Genomic DNA, 24,313 nt, shown 5'->3' with positions numbered 1-24,313 from the left:
ACATAGCCAAATGGTACTTGTACTGTTTGTTATAAGCTTTTAATTCAGTATACACAATGAGGAAAAAGAACAAATAATAATTAACGAGGGCCGTACATGAGAGAGAAAAAGATTATTTATGCCATAAAGATTTTTACAACGTATTACATTACAGGGACAATTTTCAACATATTTGTGTTAGTGGGATATATACATACATACTTACATACATACATACATACATACTTACATACCTACATACATTCATACATTAGTGGTCACATGGTTCAATGCATGCGATGTTAAGGATCAGCAGTCATTGTGGCAAATACCTTCTTCAGCAAGAATGCGTAAGGTGTGGAATAGACCACACAGGCATGACATAATTGGGCAAGGGCCGCGTGCACTATGCAATATACAGGTGAGGCATAATTGAGCGCAAGTGCTGGGCCGAAGAGAAGGGGCAGTATGTCTGTATCATGGGATTAGAACACCTAGGTATTGGGTCTTTACCTCAACTCAGGATCTACGGATTGGCCTGGTTTTAGGCGTGGGGAGAGGAGCGGCCCCTGAGAATCATGGGTAGCCTCTGTGATTGCATCCCTGTATGAAGGTAACCGGAAGATGCTCAGTTGCTCAACATAAGTTGCAAGAAGGGGATAGTGAGCAGTAAAACTCGTAGAAAGCAAGGTATAACATTTTTAGCTATAGGACCTGCAGAAGTAGTGTATGTGCCCTAAAGGCCCATGTCCACAAAAGGAGGAAACTGAGTAACAGACAGACAGTGCCTCTGAGTATAAAACCTTGGGTCCACAGCTCCAACGAACAATATTAAAAATGTAAATTGTAACATGATCCTTACATAATTTTAATTTCCGCCAATGAATTTTTTATTCTTGATACATACTTCTTTTAAAGCTGTGCATCTTATATTGTGAGTTTTTATTAACTGTGCAATAAAATTATCTTATCTATCTTATCCTAAAGGTCCATGTCAGACCCTACCTAGGCTGGACAGGCCCCCAGTGAACTCCATGCTCCCTGACAGACTAATGTATCCTCCATCTTGGAGCGTCTCTGTGTACACAAGGCCTCCTGGCACTCCAATCACTCGTCCATCTTGCGCAGTCTCCTGGCTTCTGTCACTCAGACGGCCAAGTGCACACAGTGACACAATAACTTGAGGACACAAGCTCTCAGGTGGCTCGCTCAATGGAGCGCTTAACTGATGAGCCCCCGCGGTTATCAAAGAGTGCGGCAGATACTAAAACAATCAAGATTTATGGTTAACTCGGCTGCAAATACACCTTGTGCAACGGTTAAAGGTGATTGTGTGGAGAAATATTAATTGAGCTTAGCTATTTAAGGGCCGCCTGAACTTTGGGACCAGTTCGCAGGAAGAGATCGTCCACGGCGCGCCAACATGGGCTTCCTCGGCCTGCTGTGGATGTACCGCAGGCTCCTCATCATCTTCCTCACGCCCTGCCTCCTGCTCCCGCTGCCGTTCATCATAAGAACCAAGGTAGGTGTTCCCCGTGAGGGCTCAGTGTGGTCTGACAGAAGTGAGTGGAAGAGGCGCGAGAGCTGGACGTGAGACTGTGTCGCGAGCTCCTTGTGTGGTGGTGTGTGTGTCGGGTTCACCTATGAGTTCATTCTGTTTGACACTTACGCTCTTACCGCGCAGCACTTTGGCTCGCCGCCATCTTGCTATTTGCAGGTAGCCAGCTCGTTATTTGGAGCATTGTGCAATAAGAATGCTGAAGGTTTGCGCGGATTTGTTTGTGCCAACTTCCCTATCTTTCCTTTATCTTCCCTGCTTGCTCCCCTTGCCTTTTAAAAGCGTCTTTGGCCCGTTGTTCAGGAAGCTGTCACATGTGTTAGCTCAGCTGGTTGAGACCCCGCTGCACAGAGTTGGCCGTGACCTACAGGTCACGGGTCAAAATTTAGTGGCGTCGTCTTTCATCCTTCAGATGTCAAAATAATGGGAACTGTAGAGTCCGGCAGCCGGGGCACCTGGTATTTAAGCACAATAAGACAACATATTAATCGATAGATCCTTTTGGTGGGTTCTCATTCCTTTGCTGGAACTTCAGAGAGACAATATTTATTGCAGCATTCTAGAGAGAAACATTAATGGACTAAAACAGAGCTTTGGAGAGCAGACGTGTAAACTTAAAGGGCGCATTTAAAGTGCCATTTATAAGTGTGCGTAGGGTACTGTTGCGCAGTGTACCAATAGCAACGATATGGGTGTCGTCAGCAGTGATGCCCACTACTGTTATCTATCAGATGTGTCTATCTATATCCATATTATCAATAATAGTGCACAGTGTACGAACAACACATGTGTATGTCATCACTAATAGTTCAAGTTGTCCTGTAAGCTACCAAGAACACCTGGAAGTATGCGTCATCAATAGTGGTGCATAGAGTACTGTCGCCTACCAGAAGCACCCCAGTATATGTCATTGACACTGTAGTGTCACCTAAAGGGAAAACCTATGCATGTGCCATTAGTTATGGTGAACACTGTAGTATCACCTGCTAGGAATATCCCTGCATATGTGATTGTGAACAATAATGGTGCGCACAGTACTGTCACCAATCAGAATTACCACTGTAGGCGTGATCAATAATAGTGCACACTGTAGTGACGCCAGCAGAGAAAGCCTATGCATATGCAATTAGTTATGATGAAAAACTAGTAGCACCTGCCAGCAAAACCCATTTACATTTCATCAGTAATAGTGCGCACTGTACTGTCACCCATCAATCCACCAATGTAAGCGTCATCAGTAATGGTGCGCATTGTACTGTCACCCATCAATCCACCAATGTAAGCGTCATCAGTAATGGTGCGCACTGTACTGTCACCCATCAATCCACCAATGTAAGCGTCATCAGTAATGGTGCACACTGTACTGTCACCCATCAATCCACCAATGTAAGCGTCATCAGTAATGGTGCGCACTGTACTGTCACCCATCAATCCACCAATGTAAGCGTCATCAGTAATGGTGCGCAGTGTACTGTCACCCATCAAAAGCACCAATGTAAGCGTCGTCAGTAATGGTGCGCAGTGTACTGTCACCCATCAAAAGCACCAATGTAAGCGTCGTCAGTAATGGTGCGCACTGCACTGTTACCCATCAAAGCACCAACATAAGCATCATCAGTTATGGTGCGCACTGTACTGTCACCCAGCAACAAGCTTTAAAGACAAGGAGAGGGGGTCTACAGATCCAGAGGGACAGAGCTCCTATATAACTTCAAAGTTAAAACAAAAATGTTCCCTCTGGAACTCCTTATACACACTTAATCATTTACTCATCTACCATGCCACTAAACATCTGACGTTTTACTACTCCCCCAAAAATCACTCTAGTGTCTATTTAATAGATCAAAACACAAAAAAGTGAAAAAGTATGGTAACACAAATCATAACAAATAATTAGACATTTTACATAGCAACAAAAACAATAATACAAAAAAATGCAAAAATTGTTAAAAGCCATTAAAAACCTGGATTGACCTATACACACCAATTATAAAATAAACCACCTCACTGGACAGGAAAGTATCAGACAGTAGAATTTGTCTTGCAACTGGAAGGGCGAGATTTTGATCGATACCTTATCACTATTGATCTAAACCCCGATCTGGTCGACTGAACCTTTGTTGCCTGTCATTGAAGGAAGAAAGTGCCTCTGCTACCAAGTTAGTACACCCAATAAAGGACCCCGCTCCAAAAGATCACAAACAACTTCTAGCTTTCAAAAGTTTATTGTAAGGATAGGATAAGCTGCAAATACAGGCATCTCAGAATGAGATTCACGAGATACACAGGTCCAACTACATACATGTGCTCTCTGAAAGCCCTCAGACGAGCAACGGAAATTACTAACACAAGTTCTAAGAATAATAAAGCTATCAGCATTGACGCATATCTCTCCTTCATTTAAGTTGGAGGAAAACACACAGGTTAGGCTGTCCCTACCCTGCTCTAGATGGTATCCCTACTTAACCAAATCCCAACCTAACAAAGGTGTCAGCAGTGAATGACCCCCAAGGGAAGTCACTCACTCTAAGTCTCTTGGTGAAAACCTATAGTTCTCCAGTCATGACCCCTCTCTGCCTACCCATCCGCTCTCTAAAGGGTCCTCAGGCATCTGCTCTAACTCCACCCAGGGGTGCTGTCCCTAATACAAAACAGTCAACAACATTTGAGACGCCCCTCGTGAGACGCCCCTCACGTGGTGTCGCTTCTGGCTTTTTCCATGCTGCTTTGTATTGGGCCTCATACGTTGGAGTTGACCTTGCTTCTCAGACTCTTCTCCGGCCCGCTGATACCCCTTAAACATTCCAGAACCCTCCTCCATGTCTGGGCCGTCTACTGAACAGACCTCTATTCATATTATTTATAATCGGATCCTCCCTTCTCTCTTGCAGACAGACATCTGCAGCCAAGAACCCAACTCTCATAGACTTCCAAAAAGGTTCGCAACATTTCTCGGCCCAGACATGTACGTGTAAATCAATGCTAAAACATTTCAAGCCTACAACATTTCTCATAATAATTATAGCATTCAACTTCTTCATTAATTAAAGCATGTTAATACTCTTATTCTATTATTCAGTAAACACATCTATAAATCATGGCCCATTAATGCAATAGCCAAAACATTATTTCAATCTATGTCGTGAAAAGAAACACCTTCCCCTTCCCTTCTAGCTCTGGCCCTGAGGCCTACCACATTCTGCGTTTAACCACATGCCATCTTACATTTTAGCAGCTACACGACATGGATTCAGGAATAATCACATCTAATAAAATCATATAGTGTCACACATTTCTGTATTAGTTACACTTCTACTTAAATCTCTACATTAGCTATACATTCAGAATATAATTGCAGATACTATTAGCACTCATGGCATTTCTCCTCATGATTTGTGCTTACTACAGGTAAGTGTGATGCACTCATACATTTAGGTCAGTTTGCGCTCTCTCAGTTCCCCCCTTTGATGACCTCTCGGGGTCATCACTAACATTTAAACTGCAGTTATTGCTAGCATAACTTGTCTCTGCGCTTCCAGAGCCCTCAGACTCCTGTACTGATTATCTTGTATGGCAGCCAATCTCTGCAGCTGCTCTCTTTGGGCCCTTTCTGACCTTCTTGCTCTGTACCATTTGAATACCCTCACCAATCCCCACAATATGATCCCACAGATCAATATTATGATGATAGGTTTTAGTATATACCACACAAAGCCTTTGCCTAAGGTGGAAATCCACCCTCCAACTTCACTCATTCCGTGGCCCACCTTTTCCCAGACATTTTCTCTACTCAAGTCTTCGATCTCCTTGTGAATATCAGTTATGTTTCTAATAACTTTCTCAAGGGGCTTTGAATTGTCTGGAATGTAAGTACAACATTCCTGGACCTTCAAAGCCTTACAGACTCCGCCCTCTTTTGCTAGTAGGACGTCTAACGCAAGACGGTTCTGAAGAACCATAGCCCTTATCGATTGCATCTCTCCTTCTACCAGCATTAAGGACTGAGCAGTGCTGGCAGACAACCTGTCGACGACTGTTGCCAGTCGTCTAATTTTAACATCATTAAGGATTAGTCCCAAAAGAGGGAACATAGCTCCAAAGACATCTCCAACCATTTCTGCATCTCCTACATCTCTCCTTCCCCTCGATGATGTCTTGCCCTCGATGATCACTAAGTCTTGTGCATGATATATTTTGGGGAAGACAATTGCTAGGTAACATGATCCATACCAGTTGTCAGGTAGTCTCACGTAGGCATTTCTTCCACATACAAAATACACATTTGGAATCACTTGCATTCCCTTCAGGAAATCTTTAGTATAGTACTCTATATTGAAAGCATGTTCACAGCTGACTTCTCCCACGTATACATTTTCGTAATACGTTTTGGCTCGGTGAAGACATAGCTTTCCTTTCTGCGTCTTATCTAAAGCTATTGGACCACTACTACCCTTTCTCTTGTGTGCCTTCTCTTCCTCGGTCCAATCTGTTTTCCATTGTCCTGATTTTTTCAAAATCTTTTGTCTCCTGTAACGATCATCCACCTGCCCTATGAACTTCTTCTCGACTTCTGACACTTTGCATGTCAGGTTATTTCTACGGGCATGTGAAGTATCTAAGGTAATCCAAGGAATGAAGAACTTAGCCAATCTGTCTTCACTCTTCCAGTAGTCCCATTTGTTCATCTGCTTATAATTTGGGACTTCTGGCAACACTGAATCATAGTTGGAGAAATAGTATTCAAAACTATCTCTCTCATAAAATATACTAAGCAATAAGCTACATGTAATGCCATATGTCAGCGGGAGGTGATGATATCTAATGCCTTCATCTACAGACGCCGGCAACTGCATGCAGACGTAACAGTCCTTAACCTCCATGGCATCCACGTATTCATATAAGAGTTTAGCATAAGCATTTGACCTAAAGTCTCCTTGGGACTCATCTACGTGTAACCTGCGGGCTTCTGCAGCTAATAACGCCTTCTCTTGAGTGTTTTCCCTTTTCTCACCAGCAACAGTGGGTGTAAGCGTTTCTACAGATTTCACATCAGTTACCTTCGCCTCTTCCTCATGTCCCTTTACATAAGAAATTGTTACCACTAAAGCTATTAATATTATCACTCCTACTATTAGTGTACCTATTATACATTTAGCTCTGCGGTTCTGGGTGCCGGCTTCCATTTCGTCAGACAATATGGCTCTCTCTTATCTTGGCAAAAAGTTCTTTTCTTCTCGTTCCTTTACAGTCTCTTTTTAATCCTTTTGTCTTTAGAATCCACACAACTGGAAGCTGACAACCTTCTTCGCAAAAGTCCTTTAACAGTTCAATAAAGACAACCCTAGCCCTTCTCCATCAACTCAAGGGAAGTTCCCTAATATTCTCTGCTTCCTGGGCGCTAGGTAATCTTCTTTTTTTGCTCGCTTTATTTACAAAGTCCTTTAAGCATCTACTATCAGGTTTGTACCTGCAGCTTCGATAGCAAAGTTCAGTATTTCCAAACGAAGATTGTGCTCTTCATGGGCTGTTATCGTTGTACCAAAGTCGGGGAATTGCAATTCTGAAAGAAACATATGTTTTAACTTGCTGAGGCGGGGAGGTCTGGGGAGCATGAATGTTAGTGACCCTTCTTGTTCGACTCCGGGTACCAACAGTCGTATTTCCACGGTGACGATGGGCTCAGAACTGGACACCACCACCGCTCGAATCCTCCCTGTCTCCTGCTTCAAAGACATTTGTCGCCAGATATGTCCACTCAGGTGTGGAGTATCTTCTGTTAGGCACACGCACTCTTCTTGACCTTCTTCGGTCCGGTGCTTCAGCGCCCTGAGCACCTTCTTCCGGGTCTGAGTCTTCTGATATCGGCGGAAGGGTTACCTCTGGAGTTGACCTCAGGCTAGAGCTCCTTCTTTGCGGCCAATTAGCTTCTCCACGTGCCCTTCTACTCCTTCTCCTTCTTGTCTGTTCTCGCTCTCTGTCAGACCTGTCAGTGTCTGACTCGTACTCCCAGCTACTTTCTCCTTCTGTAGCGTCGTCTGTTTCGCTGTTGTACTGACCGTCCTCAGCTTGGTCAGACTCGTTCCCTGCTTCCGCTGGCACCTCTTCAGCTTGGCTAGCCCCCTCTCTGGCTTCTCGGTCCTCTGCTGGACGTCTGTCCGAGAGAGGAGCTGTTTCTTCCCGAGGTGCTGGAACCCTTCGCGTATGTGATGCGTGGATCCAATTGGGCAGGCCTCCCACCTTCACAGCCGTATTCGCGATCAGGATGATCTGGAAGGGCCCACGCCAACGAACATCCAAGCAGCTTCTTCTCACATGTTTTTTCACCAGGACCCAGTCCCCAGGATACAGGTCATGGCACGGGCCCTGGCACGATGGAACCTCGGCAGCCTGCACCTGAAGGGACACAGAATGAATGGCGTCAGACAGCCCCTTACAATAGTCCAGGATCATATCATCTGTGATATTTAACAGTGCAGTAGTTGGGACAGATGGCAGCCTCATTGCTCTCCCCATTAACACCTCATGTGGTGACAACCCCGTTCTTCTGTCTGGGGTACTACGAAGGCTCATGAGGACCAATGGCAGGGCGTCAGGCCAACTCAGGGTCGTTGAGGAGCACACTTTTGCAATTCGGGCTTTGATCGTGCCATTGATCTGCTCCACAATTCCTGAGGCTTCTGGTCGGTAACTACAATGCAACTTCTGATCGATATTCAGAGCTGCACAAATCATCTTCACAAGCTCGCTGTTGAAATGCGTTCCCCTATCTGATTCCAAAGAGGCCGGCACCCCGAAGCGCGGAATGAGTTCCCTAAGCAGTAACTTGGCCACTGTGAGGGTGTCGCACCTACGTGTAGGGTATGCCTCAACCCATCTGGAGAATACACAAACAACCACCAGGACATAGCGGAGGCGGTTGCACCTCGGCATTTCAATGAAATCTATCTGCATTCGATTGAATGGACCTCCAGACCTTCCTATGTGACTCAGTGCAACTGGTGTTCTTTTCCCTACGTTCAGCTGCTGACAGGTCACACAACGCTGGCACACTGCTTCTGCTGCTATTCTAAACTTAGGATTGTACCAGGTCTGTCTAAACACTCTCAGCATAGCATCTCTCCCTAAGTGTACGGGACCATGTATGAGTCTGGCCATTGGACTCACCATCTCATTGGGCAACACTGCTCTGCCGTCTGCTGAGACCCAAAAATGGGACTCTCCCATTACACATCCTGCCTTTTCCCATGTTTCTTTTTCAAAATCAGGAGCATTTTCTTGCATGTTTGACAGTTCATCCCAAGTATCAACAGTTTCCAATATCATGGCTAATTCAGTCCTTACATTTATTCCACCCACTTCCACCTCTGTGAAAGAGTACCCTTGTTCTGCGCAATACCGCGCGACTTCGTCGGCATATCTATTGCCTTTCGAGACGAAGTCCTCATTTCTGGTATGTGCGGTGCACTTTACAACTGCGATACCTGCTGGGCATTGCAACGCCTCTAACAACAGGCGCACAAACTCTCCATTGCGAATGGGAGAGCCTGAAGAGGTCATGAACCCTCTTTGAGACCATAACTGCCCGTAATCATGAACCACCCCATAACCATATTGGCTGTCGGTGTATATGGTGACTCGAATTTGATTGCTTGCCAAGCAAGCACGTGTCAAGGCAATAATCTCGGCTACCTGAGCGGAGTGTACTCCTTCCAGGCACCCAGCTTCCACAACTCCAGTAATTGTACAAACAGCATAAGCTGCTCTCAACTGCCCAACTTCGTCTCTTACACATGAGCCATCGACAAAGAAAATTTCATCTGGGTCGGTCAGTGGCTCATCTACGATGTCGGGTCTGGGTTTGGTGCATAGTTCAGTCACATCGAGGCAGTCATGGTCTGTACATTCATCATCATCCTCGATATCATTTGGGAGTGGCATCAAGGTGGCAGGGTTCAAAACAGAGCATCTCTTGAGGGTCACATTCTCTGCAGCAAGAATAACTTGCTCATAGCGCGTGAGCCTGCTGTTGGTCAGATGCTGTGTTTTGGTCCTGGTCATCAACAGTTCAACAGAATGGGGCACGCACACCTCTAACGGGTGCCCCATGACGATATTTTCACATCTCTCAATGCTGACACCCGTTGCAGCAACGGATTTGAGACATCCGGGCAACGCTGCGGCTACTGGGTCTAAAGTAGCCGAGAAATAAGCAACTGGTCTACGGGCATTCCCATGGATTTGGACTAACACAGACAACGCGCAACCTTCTCTCTCACAACAGTAAAGCAAAAATGGTTTATTGTAATCAGGCATTCCCAATGCCGGAGCACGACACAGGTCCTCTCGCAGCTGTAGGAATGCCATCAAACAGTCTTTGTCCCATGGTACCGGATCGCTCACCTCCTTATGCGTCAGTTTTTGCAAGGGCTTTGCTTTCAGTGAAAAGTTCGCGATCCACTGTCGGCAATAACCCACCATCCCTAGGAACATCCTGACCTCTCTCTGTGTCTTAGGCGCATTCATTTTCATGATCGCCTCTATCCTGTCTGGTGAAACCTTTCGCTTGCCTTTCTCTATTCTGTGTCCCAAGTACTGCACTTCTGTCAGGCAGTACTGCAACTTTCCCGGGGACACCTTGTGCCCATTGGCAGCTAGGTGATTTAACAAAGCAATGGAGTCCTCCCTGCAAGCTTCTTCTGTTTCTGACGCCACGAGGAGGTCGTCTATGTACTGGACCAGAACTGACTTCTGGGGCAGCACTAGACTTTCAAGATTTTTCTTCAAAAGCTGGTTAAAGATCGATGGGCTCTCTGTATACCCCTGAGGAATACGACACCATGTTAGGACGCGACCTTCCAGCTTAAATGCGAAAAGAAAATGGCTTTCTTCGTCCAGAGGGATCGAAAAGAAAGCCTGACAAAGATCAATCACAGTGAACCACTCAGCTTGGAATGGAATCTGAAACAGTATCACTGATGGATTCGGTACCACTGGACAACACGAAACGACTATGTTATTAATCTTTCGAAGGTCCTGCACTATCCGAAATTTCCCATTTGGTTTCTGCAGACCCATAATCGGGGAGTTGCATGGACTACCCACGATTTCTTTCAGTATTCCCTGTTTAATCATGGACTCGATCACGGGTTTTATGCCTGCAATCGTTTCTGGAGTCAATTTATATTGGGGTGTTCTTGGGAACTCAGCATGCGGTTTCACTACAATTTTCACTGGGTCCACCCCTTTGACCAATCCTATCTCTTCCCCAGTGAAATCCCACACTTCTGGTGCCACTGTCTCTCTCAAGTCCCAGGGGAGCTCATCTACTGTCAAAGTAGGGTACAGCTCCACGCATATTCTTGAGTTTGCAACTTTGAAGTCTGCGTCATCATCATTGGTCAATACCTCCACTCCCTGAGGTGTACAGTATATAGTACAATTCAATTTACACAACAGGTCTCTCCCTAGCAGACACACAGGACTTGAATCGCAAACCACAAACTGGTGCTCATCGCTGTACTTCCCTATTTTCACCTGTACCGGTTCTGTCAATTGGCTGGTTATTCTCCTGTTTGCGACCCCCACCACTTGTATGGTCTCTCCAGACATGGGCAGGTCTGGAACTGCAGCTGATCTGATCGTGGACCTAGTGGCTCCTGTGTCCACCAGAAATGTCGTGGGGCACCCTGCTACTTCTGCTTCGACATAGGGTCCCCTCTGGTCCACCTCCAAGGCTGCCCCGAGGGTGCAGTCTTCTCTTTCCACTCTCTGTCCGGTTAATGGGTCCACATAATAGCACTCTTCTCCTTCTACAAACAGGGGCATCTGTCTATAGGTCTTACCCATAGTCCCTACTCGAGGAGGTTGCGGGAACTGGGCTCGGGGAGGAGCCCCCCCCCCTTTGAGCACCTTTCCCTGGTATGGCGTCACCCCTCTTGTAGGCGCGCTCTGGACCTCTTCCTCCTCTATCTCTTGCTCTCCTATCTCTACATTGTAGGGACACTCGCGTTTCCAATGCCCCACCTCGTTACACTGGTGGCACCTAGTCGTTTTCTTCAAGGCAGCTATGTCTAATCTGGGTCTAAAGGTGGAACTCTCCTCATTGCCCTTGTTCTGACTGTACTGCTTCTTTCCTCCTGTACCTGTTCCTTGCTGCTGTTGCTGCTGTCCCCCCTTTCCTGCTGCCTGCATCTGTACCACCATCAACTTTTCTTTTAGTTTCTTAGCCTTGGAGTCTATCTCATCACAGCAGTACCTGGCATACCTCAGTATTTCGTCTAGGGGTTTACTTTGCCAACAAATCGAGTGTTGCTGAATCATTAAACTAATATCCGGTCTCAGTCCCAGGACGAACTTGGACACGAATTGCCCTATGTCTTTTGGATCCATTACATCCAGGCCGCTATACTGTTTAAACGCCTTCAGCAATCTCTCGTAATATTCGTGGACGGTCTCTTTGGGTTCCTGTCTGGTTCGGTCTATTCTGACCCAATCTATGTCTTGCATTGGCACTTTCTCTTTCAGCCAAGTCATCACTCTCTCGAATTTTGCCATCACAATCTCGGACGGCCCATTAGTCTTAGCATCTCTCTCCGGCTCCGTTGTGGGCCACTCAGCGCTAACCTTGCATGCTGTCCACAGATCTCCTGGTACTACAATGTCGAACAGCGTGTTCAGATCTATCCATAGGACCTTTGAGATTTTTACAAATCTCTCGACTTGCTTGTACCACTCCACTGGGTTTTCCCGCAATTTGGGGAAGGAGGTGGTAAAAGCAGCTAAATCTCCCCTACTCCAAGGGACATGCACATAGTTCCCATTGGCGACTTCACGCAAAGGGTATGCTTCTATTCCCTGCAGCCTTCCTGGTGTCATACCAAGCGTGCTTCTCCTGACGGTCCCTTTCTTGGACCACCTCTCTTCCCACTTATCTAGTGCCCTCCATGTCCTTATTCCAGTGATCAGTTCCCTTATGTGCGTTTTCAGCCCAATCGTTCTCCTCTCATCTAGGTCTCGATCTGTGTAATGTAGCCTGTGGTTACCCTGTAATGCTTTGGTTCTTGACAGGTCCACCATATATTTGCCTGCTAGTTCGACTAACTTCTCATGGATTGCTCTCGCCTTTCGAGTGATGTCCTTTGCCATATACAGTATTTCATCCTGCTCATACATTTCCATTCTTTCTAAAGGCAGGGTACCATCTATCATGTCATCCAGGTCTGACCTTAAGCTGGCGACATCGAGTCTCTTAGCTTTTATCTCAGCTCGCAATATGTCTTTCGAAGGGGGCTCACTGGTCTCCCTACCATCCCAACTCCGAGCTCTACGTTTGGGCTCGGGAGAGTTAATGAGTGCTCTCCCTTGCTCCCATCTCTCCAGGTCCCATGCTCGGCCATCCGATCTTGGAAGGTGATGGAACACGGGCCTGTTACCCCCACTCTTGCTCTGCCCACTCTCTTCTTCTTCTCTCCTTTCACCGTACGCCTCTCTGTTATTTTCCCTCTGGTCGCTACTCTCCCTTTGCCTAGTATCGCTCAGTATCCGATACGATCCTTCCTGGTTCCCCATATTCCCTGGGCTGCGCTCATTTCCGTCATCACAGGGACTATGGTGCGACCTCTCACAACTCCCATTCTGTTCTCTGGTGCCGGGCACACAGTGTGGACACTTAAAGCTGTTTCTGTACTCTTGCGCTCTCCTCTCCCCTTCACTGAGTATTGGGCACGCCACCCCTCCACTCCCGGGGCCCCCGTTTTCCAGGTCTGTTCTATTCCCACTCCGGGCCCAATGGGTGACTCCCCTACTATCTCTCTCTCTCCAGTCCCACTCCGGGCTGCTCTCCCCAGCCCCGCAGTGAGTCCGAGCTCTGCTGTCCTGACTTTCCCTTTCAGCTTCTGCAGCTATGATGCTCTTGTGAGCCTCCACTGCCTCATCCCACTTCTTCATGTACTCATTTAGCTCTTGAAAGGATTTTCGTCCAGATCCCCTCAGATCCACTGGCCATCTAGGGCCCCCAGGGTCCCCTCCTGGATCCCCTGCTGTGTGCATCGGGGTGCTCCACTCTCTTGGTATCGGCATCTGACTTGGGGAATTAATCGTATCGTTCCTCCTTGCCGTCCCTGCTCTTTCTCTGTCCTTCCGTACCCGTTCTTCCCCTCTTGCTCTTTCTTGGTCATATATCGATATTATAGGACCTATGGTAACAGGTACCTGTAGTGCATCTGGTAATGCGTAGGATGTGGCGCTCTCCGTTTCCGGCGCTCTTTGTACCACAAACCTCCCGACTACCTGTTGCACCTGACTAGGCTGGGACAGCTCTTTCTTTGCCTCAGGATCCCACTCTGAACTGGGAAGCGGTCTATGCTCTCCTGCATTGCCCCCCTTTTCTCCTTCACTATGCTCGACCTCTCCCCCTGCTCTATTATACGGGGGTGGCCTGTCTGTCAATAATCTGTTTATCAGGCTGTCCTCTGTTTCGCTCTCATCATCTTCTTCTAGGGGGCTTTTATTTCCAGGCACCTCTAACACTGGGTACAGTTTATTTACTTCCATATTATGCACTCTCCATCTTTTAGCATCCGCATCCCACCTGGCATCCTGCACTGCCCTTACCGATCGTTTCACCCTTTCTTGTCGTCTGTTCATATTCTTTTCATGCGCTGCCCTAATCCATGCATCAAGAGCTTCAAACTGGGTCGGTCTAGGCAAGGGTCTCATTGAGGTCATGACTGATTTTAATCGATGTAACACCTCTAATCTGAACGTCCCGTACTTCGGGAACGTCAGTTCCTCATTTCCTTCCGTGATCTTACTCCACTCTGATATCCAAAGGATCGTATGCAACCCAACATTCACTGCCATGTAACGAGCCGGCGTACCCTCCGGCGGGGCTTCTTCCCCTTCTTCCGATCCCCGCTTCTCTTTTTTAAACACCGCTCTCAGCCATTTAAAACACTTCATAATTATGCGCACAATATCCAGCCTCGCTACTCTGTTTACTTCCTGATGACAATCCACCAATCCTGTCGCGGCTTTGCTAACTTGGCCTATCGCAGCGCGGTCTTTCTCCGGTCGGCCAATCACAGAGCGACACTTTCTGACGTCTTTGCTAGCTGGCCTATCACAGCGCGGTCTTTCTCCTGTCGGCCAATCACGTCGCGACACTTCCTGACGTCACTTTTCTCCGCTTCGCAGCAGCACCCCTCCTTTCTCAACTCGTCTCCCGGTCATGCATGCGTCCCATTCATACACCGAAAAATGACTACTTCCGACCAAGCGGTCACTTCCCTCGACTGTACGTCCACAGTCTATATGTAATTGTCAACACAACTGACGAAATGTCTATCGTCTCTCTGATAGGTTGCTTACACACACAGTAACCTCCGACCAGCGTCCGTTACTCACGCACTCACTCTTACGTTCCCCCTATCTCGGTCTTTCGGGTGATCAATGGTACCTCATGACCCCCTTCACACTATTTGACAATTACTCTGGGTGTCCGATACACCCGAACCACTTAAGCTCTCCTTGAACTTAAGATTTCCACCGGTTGCGCGCGCTCACAACCTGTTCCACAGTCACTCTACAGACATTCCAACTCCGCCAGACATTACAACATAGATACAATACAAAAACACCGCAATCTAACACGCATGACCCTTTATACTCACTCTCGACCGATACTGCTGCTTTTTCTGTCTCACGTCATCCGGATCTTCTTCAGCGGGCGGTTCTTCCGATCATCGATTTCTAGGGGCCTTGGGGTAAGCTAACCTGGCCTAGGTCACCGTCCTCAAGAAGGCAACCATCCTCTATAGCTACCAACTGGAAGGGCGAGATTTTGATCGATACCTTATCACTATTGATCTAAACCCCGATCTGGTCGACTGAACCTTTGTTGCCTGTCATTGAAGGAAGAAAGTGCCTCTGCTACCAAGTTAGTACACCCAATAAAGGACCCCGCTCCAAAAGATCACAAACAACTTCTAGCTTTCAAAAGTTTATTGTAAGGATAGGATAAGCTGCAAATACAGGCATCTCAGAATGAGATTCACGAGATACACAGGTCCAACTACATACATGTGCTCTCTGAAAGCCCTCAGACGAGCAACGGAAATTACTAACACAAGTTCTAAGAATAATAAAGCTATCAGCATTGACGCATATCTCTCCTTCATTTAAGTTGGAGGAAAACACACAGGTTAGGCTGTCCCTACCCTGCTCTAGATGGTATCCCTACTTAACCAAATCCCAACCTAACAAAGGTGTCAGCAGTGAATGACCCCCAAGGGAAGTCACTCACTCTAAGTCTCTTGGTGAAAACCTATAGTTCTCCAGTCATGACCCCTCTCTGCCTACCCATCCGCTCTCTAAAGGGTCCTCAGGCATCTGCTCTAACTCCACCCAGGGGTGCTGTCCCTAATACAAAACAGTCAACAACATTTGAGACGCCCCTCGTGAGACGCCCCTCACGTGGTGTCGCTTCTGGCTTTTTCCATGCTGCTTTGTATTGGGCCTCATACGTTGGAGTTGACCTTGCTTCTCAGACTCTTCTCCGGCCCGCTGATACCCCTTAAACATTCCAGAACCCTCCTCCATGTCTGGGCCGTCTACTGAACAGACCTCTATTCATATTATTTATAATCGGATCCTCCCTTCTCTCTTGCAGACAGACATCTGCAGCCAAGAACCCAACTCTCATAGACTTCCAAAAAGGTTCGCAACATTTCTCGGCCCAGACATGTACGTGTAAATCAATGCTAAAACATTTCAAGCCTACAACATTTCTCATAATAATTATAGCATTCAACTTCTTCATTAATTAAAGCATGTTAATACTCTTATTCTATTATTCAGTAAACACATCTATAAATCATGGCCCATTAATGCAATAGCCAAAACATTATTTCAATCTATGTCGTGAAAAGAAACACCTTCCCCTTCCCTTCTAGCTCTGGCCCTGAGGCCTACCACATTCTGCGTTTAACCACATGCCATCTTACATTTTAGCAGCTACACGACATGGATTCAGGAATAATCACATCTAATAAAATCATATAGTGTCACACATTTCTGTATTAGTTACACTTCTACTTAAATCTCTACATTAGCTATACATTCAGAATATAATTGCAGATACTATTAGCACTCATGGCATTTCTCCTCATGATTTGTGCTTACTACAGGTAAGTGTGATGCACTCATACATTTAGGTCAGTTTGCGCTCTCTCACAACTGTTAATTTGAAAACTAGTGCAGACAACAACCTGCAGGGGAAAGGTTTCCCTGTCTTTTTTGTAGTTGTTGACTCTTCAAAATTAACCTAAATCTGCTGTGTCGGCGCATTTTGATGGAGTTGTATGAATATGACCACCTTCCTCAGGACTAAACTATTATCTTCCCTTATCTAAGTTATACGTTGATAAACATGGAAAAAATAAAATAAACATACAATCAGATATCTCCTTGCATGTTTATTTTATCTTTTCCATGTAAGGTGATTTTAATTATATCATATGAATGCAATAAATGTGTTTTTAGTAAATTGTTGTAAAAAAAGACCCTGACTCCATCACTAATTCTTGAATGATTCTGCAGGGAGAGGCAATAATAATTGACCACCAATGCAGATTCTGTATGTAGGTTTCCTGAAAATAAATTGCAGTTGGGGCTCTTGTGAACACCAGCTCATGTTCTTGTGTACGTCAGCTCATGTTTTTGTGTATGCTAGCTCGTGTTTTTGTGTACACCAGCTCATGTTCTTGTGTACCCCAGTTCAATTTTGTTTGTGTATGCCAGCTTGTGTTCTTGTGTACAAAAGCTTAGGTTTATCCTCTATGTTTTGGGGATCTTTAATTGCCTATTGTGAGGGACAATTCTGGCTTTATTGCATAGGGACAACTTTACACATTACTGGGTACTCATAAGACGATAATGAAAAATAAATAAAAACATTTTGTCAAATTGAGCACCTTACTGTGAAAATCCAGAGTAGCATGACCAGAAAATTAGCTGATATGAAATATAGGAATACCTACCAAGAACTTTACCAATCCATTGCATAATGTGTTCCAGGATGACTCGAGCAGGGTATTAATCTTTTTTTTTTTACTATGCAGAATCAACGAATTTGCCAAAGTACACATTTTTATATTTTTTATTTAAAGTGATGATCACATGTTTATTTATTTTTTATAAGCAAATATTGAAAATTCTATTTGTTGGGGACTTTGCTGTATGCAGCATCTCTAGCAGAGTTAGGATCTGTTAACGTTATTATTATATTTATTCATATTTGTGAAGTGCATGGCTACCCCAGGGGACTTCCCAGCAGTAAAGCATGAACAGAAGAGACCAAAAGGTAGTAATTGATAAAGCTACGTCTTCAGGAGTTTTTTTTTACTATTCAAAAGAATTGCCAAGCCGAAGCATGGAAGGCAGTGAATTCCATAATTTTGGACCAAGGTAAGCAAAGGAGTGACCGCCTTGCCTCAGCTTATGAATGCGACAGTGGAATAGTTCAAACTGCTGGATCATAGAGGCTTTGCACATGTAGCACTGTGCCTTATACAGGATGCGTTTACCAATTGGAGGTCAGTGTAGGTCTGGAAGAAGGTTACAAACTGAGGAGTGTTGAAGTAGATGGTAAAGCAGCCAGGCCGTGGCATTCAGAATAACTTGTATGCTCCTGCGTAAGGTTTTTGTCGCACCCAAATAAAGAATATCATTATAGTAAAGTTTTGAAATAATCAGGCCATGTACCACCGTCCTTTGGCCTGATACAGGAAGATATCAAATTATTTTCCTCAAACATCTAAGGATACTGAAACAAGTAGCAGCCATCTTGGTGATTTGCTGGTCATGCTAAGCTTGTCATCGATAATGTCCGATAATTACTGAGATGTCGAGTTTGGTGTGGTAACCACCAACATCTGCATGTTATTCCCCAAAAACTCAGAATTATTGAATATGATGAATTCCGAATACCTCTGCCTCAGATTTGTTTAGGATGTGGTAATTATCAGATCCGACAGAGCCCTAAGTGTGATATATATATGAGAATGAAAAAAAGGGATTTTTTTAGCTGCTCCCTCACATTTGAATCTTTAGAGTACTTTAATACTAACATACCTGACATTTTATTGTTCCTTTGAAATTGTTTCATGGGCACCTGTGCATGATAAACCTGACCACACACAGGGCTTCACTTATTTTTGCAAGTGTGGCTGCATTATAATGAGGGCGATGGACACACAAAGTGAATCAAGTCAGTATTTGGCCGAAGACCCACAGGCCTCTACTTCAGCTGATATCAAAAGGGAATACATATAAGGAACAATTCTAAGGGTGTTGTAGAGGGCAGGCGTATCTTATATACTAGGGAACAACTTGTCCATCTCCTATTGAACCTGCCAGAAGGCTAAACAGCAGCTTCTAGTAACAAGCAGGAAAAAAGAGGTACCTCAGCCTTTTGGCCTCACCTGCACATAAATGCAAAGGTTCTCAATTCACGATATTTACATATTTTTTAAATAAAATTGTTTAATAGGTACTTGAGGTTCGTTTGCATTTCTAAGAAGAAGTGATTGATCATTTTAAAGTACATATGCTGTTCACTCTTTCAAATTAGGAAAGGATCACTGTGCTGTTTACACGGTCATTGATTTAAAGATTCTTGAAATTGTGCTGTAAGAATTCTACATGAATGTATTCATGATTGTATGGAAAAGCACAGGGTGCTGCATCCTGCTCAGCCTGGGTTTAGGTACTATCAGAGAAAGGTAAGAGGAATCCTTAATATCTGGTACAATGCTCTGGAAAGAGCAGGGAAGGGAGTCTTCCTCCTTTAATTCCCGGTGTTTCATTTGTTAACAAATGAGTGTCGGTGGCCAAAGCTCTGCTCATGATCCCGCAGCCGATGAAATTAAATGTTGGTGCACTGAATACCAGACATCTGAGTTTTCTTCAATCCACCTCATGCCTCTTTAATCCACTACCAGACAATCCTTATCCCTTTGCCTCAGTCTTGCAGGTTCCTGGATTCTCCCTTTATGACGATATTTCCACTTTCTCCTTCCACGCTGTTTGTTTTTCTCTCTCTTGCTGTCAGTAAATGTCTGATACAGAAACATTAGTACTGTTCCTCAAGAATGAGTGCTGATGGCCCCCCAGGCAACCACCAGCTCAAATTAAGCACTGCTATTTTCTTGCTGCTTGAAATGGACCATAAGAATTTACTTGGGTGCTTTCATGAAATGATCACTTTTCTTTGTACTTTATTTTGCTTGCCTATGTTCTTTTATCACATAATGCCAATTGGAGGAGATTGAGCATTTTCCTTTCTGAAGCATGAGTGTCTTCACATGATATCCTTGGGAGTTAATCGCTATGAATTTTCAAGTTAAACTTTATTTCAATGGTCTGACTGCAGTGTTTTCAATTCAATTCAATAGACTTTATTCGATATATCGAGATAAACCAAATAAGTACAGGATAATAAAAAAGATTACAGTACAAACCATGCAATTAAATATATCCAAAGAAATGGTATGGTTAAAATGTATACATTTACATTTAAAATCCGAGTTGATGTGAAAAAAATCCGAAAACCTCAGTTAGTAGCCTGCTACGCATTTCAATCTACCCACATTTCCCTGAGAATTGCCAATTGTAATTTACAACAAAGTTTAATGTGTACAGCAATAAATTGACAAATATATGATTAGTTAAAAACCACATAATATGCTTTGAACACTTCAGTTCCTAAGCACCGGCACGCTAGGTTATTAAAATACAAATTATTTTTTAAAGATACTAGCACGTAGATTAGTCGCAGCCAAACCTGAGCCTGATTGCAGACCTCAAGAAACTAAGTACATATAACACAAAATTGCTGGTAAGCATTTGTAAGAAAATAAACGCTGGTCTGACTAGTTTAAAGTTGCACTTCTTTAGAATGGGAATGCGATAAGATTTTCTGGAAACCTCATAAAAACTGCAGAACATTAAAAAATGCATCATATTCTGTGGAGACTTTCCGTCGCAGATACAAGGAGGGAGACTCTGGCCCCTATGTGCCCCACCCGGACTGTAGTGAACAGAGACCATTATCTAAACCTACCTTCATACCATGCAAGTGTATATGATACCATATAACTAATTTCAAGCCCCTAGATTATGGAGTCCATAAAATGCATTCAATCTTGGGTAACAGAGAACATCTTGAAATTAAATTAAATAAAATTAAAGCAATCCTTGTTGTTGGGAGGTAGGACGCTGATATGTGCATTCTGTTGACGGCATCACACCAGCTTCTGTTTGAAATCAAAATCACCCAGAGTCAAAAAGCCAACAACATTACCCTCTTTCAGCCATAGGTGTGTGGAAAGAGATCAAGACATTGGTGAGGGACTGTAACTTCCGACGAGATGATCACTGGAGAATATTATTGTCTATGTAGTCTTTCAACAAAATAATTTGTGGATTCCATAGATTGGAGCACACTGGCTGCTATAATTCTGCATTACTCTTGGTTCATCTCTGTGCATCAGGTCATCAAGAATATATACATATTTTATACACTGTTTTGTGCTATTTATTCACAACTTGGCATTTAACTGAAACATTCAATTTATTCAGTGACTATGTTGATGAGTCGCGTCATTAAAAAATGTGGACATTACTACCCTTCTGACGGTTCAATGCCTCTTATGTATGTTAAAACTGAGCATGTTTGTTAGGAGCTCATCGGCTTGTTACCTGGGTCCCCAGGCATGGACCTCTGCTTTACCGGTTCTATGATACACATTTCCCTCATCGGAATTGGGGCTTATCGGAAGTCATTACGGCTGCATTTTTAGGAAGAATGTCTGAACGATTGATTTCAGGAGGTCTGAAAATCCCATTTACAGTCAAAAACTCTCGTTTCTTAGGCAGATGGGGATAATAAGTACCAGAGTATTTCCAGGCACAAATTGTCTTACACAGAACATGTGAAAATATGCCCAGAAAACGCTCCGGAGTTCAGGGACATCATGGTGAAAACAGTGAAGTAAAATCTCTTTCCCCATGGACTATTCACTAGTTCAGATGTGTAAATCTGAAATCAATTTGTTACGACAAAGCAATACTTCCTGCTATTGGTAATTAATACAAAAGACACACAATTGATGGACGGAATGCAGAACAAATCAAAACATTCACCCCCAGTCAAGAGATCTGTGTTAAATCCATCATTTGTTTGCTCACCATGACACCCCAGTTTAGACCTGGCCATATCCAAATCAGTCTTGGCCCTGTGCCTCATGGGAACAGTCCAGCCCGAACTGCCAAGCCATGTCCTCCCTGGACCGAAAACAAGTATCCTAGGACCGGTTTCGGGGTTTCACCCGTCTTCAGCCAGGATAGCTTGATTCCAGTGGCACAGTGAGCCCAGGTCCAACGTCTGGGCATACCTGGCGCACTTAGGGCGCGAAAGCAAAATACACACAATTGATGGACGGAATGCAGAACACATCAAAACATTCACCCCCAGTCAAGAGATCTGGGTTAAATCCATCATTCTTTTGCTCAACATGACACCCCAGTTCAGACCTGGCCATATGCAAATCAGTCTTGACCCTGTGCCTCATGGGAACAGTCCAGCTTGAACTGCCAAGCCAGGTCCTATCTGGACCGGAAACAAGCATCCTAGGACCAGGGTTAATACACCATGAGATGTCATTGTGACACCAAGACTCGTCCCCTTAGTAGTGATTTTATTTACAACCATTGTGTCACACTTTGTGTTGGTAGATCCTGCACTGATAGATGACAAACAGGGTTAGCCACCAGCATGGTAAACGTTCTTGCTCTTTATCCCAAGGAGTTCATTCTCTTTTGTCCTTTCTCTAGGTAACTCCTTAACTTTCCTTAAACCAGAGACCTGTGAAGTGTAGTGACCTATAACCTTACTAAACAGTGAATGACTTTTGTACAAATTCTGTTGGAGAGGCTGTCCAGCATTAGCAACTGGTAGGGATCAGGGGCAGCGGGGTGAGGGGGGAGGAGGGATAAGGGGATATGAAAAGATTATGTGTCCCTTCCTGCACATAAACAATCATAAAAAAATGACAATTCGCAACTTCTGTGTGTGCTGCACAATCTAGCACACATAGGAGTTGCAAATGGCCATTCTGGATTGTTTATGTGTATCAAGTGACACCTTAGTACACATAAACAATCATTCCCTCAATGCAGGCACCCTTGCACTATGGTGCAAGGCTGCCTGCATTGCCGCTAGGCAGCTAATTTTAGCACCAGTGCAGGGAGAAAAGCAGGGAAGTGCTGTATTATTATAAATACGGCCCATCCCTGCATTTCTAAAGTGATGGAGCACGGCGTTAGCAATTTTGGAGCTAACCTGCGCTCTGCAACTTACTTGTAAATATGCCCTAAAGTATTACTAAGTAAACATCAATATAAGAAAAAACATACTTTTCCTGTAATGGATTGCTAGTAATGGCTGCTGATGCGGGTGTTGTCTCCTATCACTGCAATGGAATTCAAGAAATATTAGAAACCTGCCTTGGTCATCTTCAGGGGTATCTGGTCTGGTATCCTTCTTACAAGTTCTTCCGAGGACAACGCCCTGTTCTTTGTTCTCTGTACCGGGGAGCAGAAAAGGAAGAAAATATGATCAATATCTTTATTTTTATAGTGCTTGCTCTCAGTCTTGTAGCCTCGTAGCACTGTAACCATGGGTGCTGCTGGCCACCCGTATTTAAAGGTGTTTAATGGCTCAGCCTCATCAGGATGAACTGCATGTATCGTTATTAAGGTATGCAGAATTTGTATTTACCTAATTATGTTAAGTTTCGCAAAACTTAGCTGAAAAGCAAAGTGGTATTTAATGCTACATTTCGGCATGAAATGCATTTTCCGGTCCTTTGTGGCCAGAAAGACTCATTTTGTGCTTAAACAAACAGAGGAAAAAAAAGTGCTGCAAGCAGCCGCTTACATTCTGGTGGTGTACGATGTTTCTGTACACCCTCACTGATTTTTTGGGTGAAAACAATGCCCAACTGGGCAACACAAACATAACACAAAAATATACTAAATCAATTAGTAATTAGTGGTTAAAATGGTATGAAAGAAGTGTAGGTACTCATTACCCAAGAGTCAGTGTATTCCAGTGGCGGCTGGTGAGGTGTGTGAGTGGTGGCGCTGAGCCTGATGGTGGGGGCACAGCATTTATTTTGGAGGTTAGTTGCTATTTCCTATTGCAAATATTATTTAAAAAAGGGGATAAACAAATGCCTTTATCAGCCCAATTTTTTAAAAATAAAAAGAACATAGGCCTGGCTTGACCTTCTTTAGTGAAGTGTACAACAGTCAAGAAGTTTTGGGGTTGGTATATCCCTCACAACATGTTTGTAAAATTAGCTCAGGTCAGCAGGTCTTGGGTCTGTTGTAGGCTCAGTGGGAGGGTGTTCCATGTCTTGGCGGCAAGGTGGGAGAAGGATCTCCCGCCGATGGTTGTTCTTTGGATGCGCGGGACTGTGGCGAGTGAGAGGTCGACGGAGCGTAGTTGGCGGTTGGGGATGTAGAAGGAGAGCCGTCTGTTGAGGTAGGCTGGGCCGGTCTTGTGGAGTGCTTTGTGTGCATGGATGAGGAGCATGAAGGATATCCTCTTGTTGACGGGGAGCCAGTACAGATTTCACAAGTGGGGGGTGATGTAGCCGTGTCGTGGTACGTCGAGGATCAGTCGTGCAGAGGCGTTTTGGATGCGTTGTAGTC

At 44.7% G+C, this 24,313-nt stretch overlaps 1 protein-coding gene across 1 annotated transcript in view; it reads left to right on the top strand.

The window, feature by feature from the left end:
• The first annotated feature begins 1,350 nt into the window (after positions 1–1,350).
• SLC13A1 (solute carrier family 13 member 1) overlaps positions 1,351–24,313 on the top strand; it is a 328,809-nt gene continuing 305,846 nt past the window's right edge. Inside the window, exon 1 of the mRNA XM_078680827.1 lies at positions 1,351–1,501. Coding sequence (XP_078536953.1) covers positions 1,403–1,501 — 99 coding nt within the window. The 5' untranslated portion in view covers positions 1,351–1,402. The remainder of the gene's footprint in view (positions 1,502–24,313) is intronic.

The sequence above is a fragment of the Lissotriton helveticus genome, chromosome 1_1, assembly GCF_964261635.1.
Source record: "Lissotriton helveticus chromosome 1_1, aLisHel1.1, whole genome shotgun sequence".
Classification (NCBI taxonomy): Eukaryota; Metazoa; Chordata; class Amphibia; order Caudata; family Salamandridae; genus Lissotriton; species Lissotriton helveticus.
This window is presented reverse-complemented; position numbering and strand designations above follow the sequence as displayed.